Source organism: Chlamydotis macqueenii, chromosome 7 (assembly GCF_036417535.1).
Source record: "Chlamydotis macqueenii isolate bChlMac1 chromosome 7, bChlMac1.mat, whole genome shotgun sequence".
NCBI classification, from domain to species: Eukaryota; Metazoa; Chordata; class Aves; order Otidiformes; family Otididae; genus Chlamydotis; species Chlamydotis macqueenii.
This window is the reverse complement of record NC_141562.1, coordinates 14,268,721-14,275,848: the sequence shown is the minus strand read 5'-3', so window position 1 is coordinate 14,275,848 and position 7,128 is coordinate 14,268,721. Positions and strand designations below refer to the sequence as shown.

The window sequence follows — 7,128 nt, the reverse complement described above, 5'->3', positions numbered from 1 at the left end:
GATGTTTGTAGTGTTTCTTCCGCTGTCTTGCATTGGTTTCACAGCAAAATTATTCCTGTTGTACCGAAAATGCAGCAATTTGCCTGCAGGCTCCCTGAACGCCAAGATTAGTGTGTTACTGGAGTGGAGATCTGACACCACCAAATCCACCTACAGCCTCTTTTGGGAGGGTATCCCACTGTAAGCAGCCCCTGGGCCACTTTTGTGCCTTCCCTGTGCCTTAGCCATGGTTCGCTTCTGATTGTTTGCCCTGGCTTTGATAATCTCATTCTCTTTTCAGACCCTGTTCACTTTAAGGTGCAAGCCTGCGAAGGCAAATGCCATTTCTTCCCGTGTTGCTTTATCAAGAAGCTTTTCCGTGGCAGAAGCACCTTCTTGAGAACAGTCAGACCTTGGGAAAACCTGTTGGCGTAATTTTGACAGTGAGGCTTCCTTCCAAACTGACATCAGGTTAATCAAGACTTTTTATTGTAAACATTTTCAGTTGGTGTCCTACTAAAGGGCAGTTACAATAGGGGTGACATCCTATGCCTGCTTATAATACTGCTGGAGAGGTTAACGTCATAACCACATTGCACATCACAGTTGGTACATTACAGGGGGTTCGCAGACCACGTTTTGGGCAGAAAGCGTATTCCAGGAGGTAGGAAGCAATAACACAGGGGCTGGATGGGGTCGGGCGGTGGAATCGTGTAACGTGACTCCTGGTAAAAGGACACATCGGCTGAAAACTGGAGGGGTGGGCCGGTAGGGCACGGCTAGTAGAGGGTTTGAGAACGGAAACAGCGAGATCAAAGAGATGGATATACGCATGGTGCCCAAGAAGTGCTTCCATCCATCTGAGCTGTGGTGGGGAGTTTGACGTGGTGTTGGGCAGCCTGGATCCAGGGATTAGCTTGGAAGTGGGAGAAGGCTCTAGGTGCAGCCACGCAGGCGAGATGCGGGTTGCGGCAGTGGCAGAGTTGATTTTTTTAGCTTCGTGTGCCTCTCTCTAGTCAGGAAAGAGAAGCTGCAACCTGCTCGATGAAGCTGGCCAAGTTGATGTCTCGCTCCGATAAGCCTCCACACTCGTGGGTGCTCAGGGTGATGTGAACCTAGACCAGACAGACAGACCGACTGTGTTGCTGGCAGAAAGAGCAGGAGCAGTTTCCCCCAGTGCTGCAGACAGTTTGCATCTCAAGGCAGGTAGGGCTATTACTTTCTCCAGGCTTGTTAGCAAAATTTCCCGGGGTGGGGAGAGGTGAGTCTGGCGTTTTGCCTGGTTTTCTCCTTCCTACGGCTCATCCTGGCTGGGAGCTGTCACTGCCACCCCTGCCTTGGTCACAGCAGCTAGCGGTGCCCACTTTTCAACCCACTCTTTCTCCAGAAGCTTTTCCCCTTGCTGCTAATTCTGATACTGATTTAAAAAAGCAGACCTGGTGCCAGCCTACAGGCAGCTAATGGACAGGTGAAAAAACGAGGAGGAAAGAATCTGTAGATGATAGCTGTAGGCTGTCTGATATGCCAAGGGAATAGCATCTGAGGAAAGAGGTTCTACCGACCTGAGCAGGATTTGCGGCTGCTGTTTCATGCCTCACAAAAGGGATGTGTTCCCCGAAGCGTTCCGGTTGCCCCCAGCATCCCTCTTTCTTACCTTATTGTACACGTTGAACCATTCGGGGTGGTGATCCAGTTTTTCTGCCTGCAGAGCCACTCTGGTCATGAAGCCAAAGGCCTGCCCAGTGGAGTGAGAAGAAAAATTAGCTCTGAACAGCTTACCCCATGGTTTTTACCCTATTGCTATTAATTTTACACCCCATGTTTCTAGGTAACCCCACCAAACACAAGGCCTGGCATGTTTTGTATCTTTGTTGGGGTTTTCTATGGCTTTTCCTCTTTCTGGGGAGCTTTTCCAAGACAAACCATGTGCTGGGTCGAGCACTTTGGTGTTTTGGGCAGGTTAATCTTGCTCAGCCATTACATTTCAGGAGAAACACAGAGGGGTTCCTTTTGGCTGAGCCTTGCAGATGGGACTCCCTGCTCTGCAAACCAGAACTCTCGCGTTGTAAAACTCTGTACCACTGATGCTCATACCCGGTTGAAATCCTTGAAGTGGAACTCTTTGAAGATGGCGTCTCTGCCTTCCACCTCGTTCCACCCCACGGCTCTCAGGTTTGGCAGCAGCTGCTCCCTCTCCTCCGCGCTCAGCCTGTGGGCTTTTCCTGCCTGCCGCCGCAGAAAGGAAAGCGAAGAGGAGCAGATCAGTGTGGCAGAGGTAGGATGAAGCAGATACTCAGAGCAGTGAGGCTTCCCATGGGTCGTGGAGTTACGGGTCCAAGGAGGCAGCTGCAGACTGGGTGGGAGGGTTAAAGTGTGTAGACCAGAACTGGGGAGGGTGCTGATGATGGGGGACATCTGCTCCCTGCCCTGCGTACATTCTGCGTGTACCTGGTCCAGCTTTTGTCCCCTGACCTGCAACACCTACCGCTTTACTGCTTCATTATAACCTGAGGTACTATGCATCGGTGGCTGTGAGGTTAAGCTGCCAAATACATCACATACAATTTTCTGGGGGGGAAAAAAAAAACAAAAACCAAACCCTGAAAGCTTCTAGAACTGAGAATTGCTTGCTTTTGAGGTTGGTGAAGTAACTTCCCTACGTGGAGGGCTTTATTTGCAGGTCATCTGCGCTGGAAGCCTGCTTTAGAGGAGAAAGAAGTGGTGTGAATCAGAGAGATGAGTCACACTAAATTGGAGTTCAGCTCCTTCTCAATCGCCCTTCTTTTACGGTGGAGTTTAAGAGGCTGTTTCTGCCTGAGTAACAAAGGGCAGAGGCAGGGATTGTGATGTAGCATTGTCTTCCCTTCTTGGGCAGAGCTGCTGTTATTTGTTTTTTAAAGGAGAAACCAAAAAGCAGCAGTTCTGCTTGGCTTTGGGGAGCGAATATGGGCAAAGATGAAACAAACGGAGTTCTTGGGATGGGGGTTGCCCTTCTGGCTCAGTGGGGAAGGCAGGAGTGAGTGCAGAGATATTGCTCTGTCTGAAAAAGTTCTGGCAATTAAAATTCTTTCCTAGTGGGCGATCTGATCTTTCAAGTCAGTGAGGGTTGTTGGTTCTCGATGACGAAGACCAACATCTCTTTGCCATTTGTTTTCCTTTATATGCTGTGGAGAGCAAAGCGTGGCAAGTTAGATACGCGTCCCGACAAATGCAGCCCACTGTTTCTCGTGGGCGTTCGAGATGCTGCTTCTGAGCATCGATACCCAAGCGTCGCGTGGCGTCTCAAGGGGCTGCTGACCAAAGAAAGCAAATTTTCCTTTCCTGTAGTTCACCTGCTTACGGGCTGTAGAAATCCAGAGAGCTGATGGTTTGTGTGGGTTCTTTTGGGTTTGCATGTTTTGAGGAAGACTGGAAAGATTACGCCTGATTCCCATGTTACTGGGTCTGCTGTGCCATCAGGCCACATGGGTGCTTACCTGTCTGCGTAGCTGTGACCGGTAGGCTTAGAGAAAGCTGTCACCTGCTCCATGAAATGGAGGGTGCCAAGGTGCATGCCAAACCTTAATTGGGGGGGTTCCCACGGCCCTGGCATCGCAGCTGCACGCTCTCCCTCTCGCACGACGTTTGGGGAAAGCCTTCCTTGCCCCTGCGTGCTCCCGCTTCACTGCTAGCGCGCAAACCGCCCGTGCCATCCGAGTTTTGGATGGTTCCGCTGTCCCACCTCCAGCTCATGGTGACCCCATCCCTTCCCCAGCTCTGGATCTGGAGGGAAGGCGGTGAGTAAACACGGCTCAGCGCAATAAACCCGCAGCCGTTGCCCTTCTGCGCCGATGGCGTGATAAGCTGGGCGCGGGTAGCTTAGCAACTGGATAACGTGGGGACGGAGGCTGGGCTGGCTCCGCGCGGGGCCTCTGGCAGGGGGGCACCCATGGGGGCTGCCCTGGGGGGCTCCCATGGCAGTGGGGTAGGGGCTGTGCCAGGTTTGGGGACCAAGCGTGTCCTAAAGAGAGGAAAGGCTGCGTAAAGCCAGGCATGTTCCTTGCCCGGAGCAGAGGGATATGGACGTAGGGGCTGGGTGCTGAGCCAGCCGCCTCCTGGCAGAGCAAGGAACCAGGCTGCTTGGAAGAGACGCAGCTTAATTGTTCTCCGAACCCTTTTCTGGTCATGAATACATGGGAGGATGGGCCCCAGGGCTTTTTCCAGGCCCAGCTCCTCTCCGAGAGCCCAGTGCCGGCAGGAGGCATGGCTGGACTGAGGTTTGGCTAACGGACCACGCAAAAGCCATCTCCTCCGGCTCTGTCTTGTGGTGGTGAACACTCTGCCCGGAGCACCGTCCCGCTCCCTTCCCTCCTCCTCCACCCCAGCAGGTTGGCTGTTTTTGTCAGCATGGCGCGTTAGTGCTTTCATGTGCACTTACTCCTTTAAAACACACTCTTCTCATTAGGGAAATGTAATTATTTTGTTTTCTTTTACTGGCTCTCAACTGCCAAGGCATTGGGATTTTTAAATTTTTTTTTATTTTGCCAGCAGGCAGCCAAGTATATGCATTGTGCAACTGAGGCAGAGGAACCAGCATGGGAAACTGGAAGAGCTGTGGGCTTTCTGGAGGTGAAACAACCCTCTCAGCCCAAACTAACGTGACTTGTCACCGAGGAGAAGGTGAAGGGGACAGCCCTGGCGTGAGTAGGACCCACAGGCAGGGCTGGAGTGAGGTATGCCACGAGGCCTCACAGTCTTTTCCTCCTGTCCCCTCCGCTGCTGTGAAAAAAAAGCCGATTTCCACCCAGCCAGCGTGGGCTGCAGGCAGAGCAGGGTTGGGGGACCTACTTGCCGCGCGATGTTTGAGGAGGGGTCCTGCTGGCAGCCCAGCCTTGCTGACAGACCCTCTCCCTCCCCCTCACAGAGGAACGGAGCCCAGAGAGCCGCTGGCTTTGGTAATTCAGCAGCAGCCGCCGGAGCTCCCTGTGTTATTTATTAACCACGGCGCAGAGCTCTGCTCCTTTTTTCCCTTGCCTCCTGCTTCTTCCCAGAGGCCGGAGCTGCTGCTGAATCCTTCCTTGCCCTGTCCTCTGCCTGCAAAGCCACAAGCTGGATTTTGCGGCAGCGACTTACCATCGCCCGTGGGTCTCCGTGGCCTTCGTCCCCGGTCCAGGCTTGGATGGCGCGGGCCGTAGACCGTAGCCCCGTGGAGCCTTGGCTTGTCCGGGGTAACGGGAGGCGTGGCGAGGGGGCCGGGTCCACCCACGGAGAGCTGCTGCCCGTGCTGGCCTTTCCCAACGCTGCCTGGCAGCGGTCATCCGCCCACGAAACCCTGTGGGGCTCGGGGGGGATGCTAAAACAGGGGCTCTTTGAACCCCTGCACGCCAAAGCGGTGATGCATCACCTGCCCCTCTCCTGAAGGGCCACTTTTTTAACCTGTTGCACAAGGAAAAGGCAAAACGGGATGGAGAAGGGCAGCGGGATGCTGCTAGCAACACGTGTGATGAATGTGGCAGTCGTCCTGGCTGCGCATACGTGTGCCTCCCGGCCCTTTGAGCTGTGTGCAGGGATAATAGTGAGCTGAGGGCTGCACTGTCTGGATTATATCGCGGCACGTGGACTGAGAGCCGGGATGATGGGGGGGAGCGTGTGCGGCTCAACACTTCAGAGCATTTTTAAGGTGTTTTCTCCCGTTGCCGAGGGAACTGTGTCTGCACGGATGCCGCGTGCCGCTCCCTGGCGCGTTTTCGCTCTCCGAGCCTGCCGGATTTGTGCCCGTGTTCTGCAGTTCATCGTCTGCTAAACCCACTCACGTGATGGGCGATCTTCCAGCACTGACAACAGTCTTGTACCGTGCTGATGTGCGTGGCGGACAGAAATCCCACACCCCACTATACCCTCTTGGCTTTCTGTACCCTTGAAGCAACTGATCCTGGAAATTTTTTAGCACAGTGTGAATTTTTTAACCCTTGTGTTGCGCACATTTTGTTTTCTGCTGTTAAGGTTTGTGGGTGCCACAGCACTGACTTGTTTCTGGAGCAGGCAAGTTAGAGGGAAGCAAATTCTTCTTTTCTTTTTTGGCCTCGATAGATTTGCTTGCAGGGCAATGGAAGGGAAAAATTAGCTTTTTTTTTTTTTTTTTTTTTGTGTCCTGGGAGACCCTGAGTGTCTGTCCGGGGAGGAAAGACTTGGAGAGCAATGCAGCACCTGAGAAGAAAATAATTGCGTGCAGATATGAATGTGGAAGCTTTATGGATGAGAAGAGAAGGGGTGCTGTATGACTTCCAGCATGAAATCAGAAGGTGGGATTGTTTGTAAGGCTGGGAAAGGCTGACAGTATTTTCTTGGCGTAAATTTGAATTGCAGGACTGGCAGTAAATAGTGGCACAAGCAGGAGGTAAAGGAAGCAAGTATTGTCCTGAATTTACAGGCAGAGATGTGGGTGCTGCAGGTAACAGCTGTGTTCCACGGGATCTTGGCTGTGGTTTTCTCAAGAAAATACAGTGGCTGTGTTGACAGTGACTTGTTGGGGCCTTGAATGCACCTTGGCTAGGCCTCCCTGTTGATTTGGAGATGGAGGAGGAAGCAAATACTCTCACGGTACCCTCCCTTCCCTCTCAGATTTTGTCGCAGCACAGCTGGGAGCCAATCCTGTTTACCTTACCAGTACGTGTGCTGCCAGTACAGAGCAACTGATGGACACCTCAGCTCATTAGAGGTGAGAATTTTCATGGCTGGAGAACATCAGGAGAAAAACAAGTAATTATACAGCATCTGCTGATCACCCACCTCCTTTGTAATGGCATTTTCTCTCCTCGGTTATAAATCAAGCCTGAACTGCCAGCCTTGCACGCAAGAGATCTCTCACGGAGAGATGTGCTTTTGCTGAAGTGTCAGCGGGGCAGTTGTGATTTTCCTCGGTCTGCGGTGTGAAATTGTGGCTGATCCTTTGGCTGACGGACACCTGAACTCCTCCTAAGCGCGTGAAACTCCCCCTCTGCACAGCTTTAACTTCTCTTTTGGAGATGGCACTCTGGATTTGCTTTTAATGATTAATTGAGCGATGTTGGGCAAGGTGTTTGCTCGGAGCGGTTTGCAGCCCCATGCAAGGGGCTCATTTACTCGCAACAGATTTTTTTTTTTATTATTTTTTTATTTTTTTTAAATTTT

The 7,128-nt window shown here is 52.3% G+C and overlaps 1 protein-coding gene across 1 annotated transcript; it reads right to left on the bottom strand.

The window, feature by feature from the left end:
* Positions 1 to 446: 446 nt before the first annotated feature.
* On the bottom strand, positions 447 to 5,416 carry PCBD1 (pterin-4 alpha-carbinolamine dehydratase 1). The gene is made up of 4 exons (XM_010116978.2): positions 5,092 to 5,416; positions 2,074 to 2,205; positions 1,634 to 1,714; positions 447 to 1,094 (listed from the first exon to the last, which is right to left on the bottom strand). Exons 1-4 carry the CDS (start codon positions 5,092 to 5,094, stop codon positions 996 to 998), a joined length of 315 nt encoding a protein of 104 aa, XP_010115280.2. The 5' UTR covers positions 5,095 to 5,416; the 3' UTR covers positions 447 to 995.
* Positions 5,417 to 7,128: the final 1,712 nt, after the last annotated feature.

Bases quoted from the DNA above. Each gene is read 5' to 3' on its own strand.
- PCBD1 (XM_010116978.2), bottom strand. The intron at 1,715-2,073 runs GTATGAGCATCA...TCCACTGGGCAG, and splicing joins ACTTCAAGGATTTCAACCGG to GCCTTTGGCTTCATGACCAG. The intron at 1,095-1,633 runs GTAAGAAAGAGG...TGTCTGGTCTAG, and splicing joins GGTTCAACGTGTACAATAAG to GTTCACATCACCCTGAGCAC.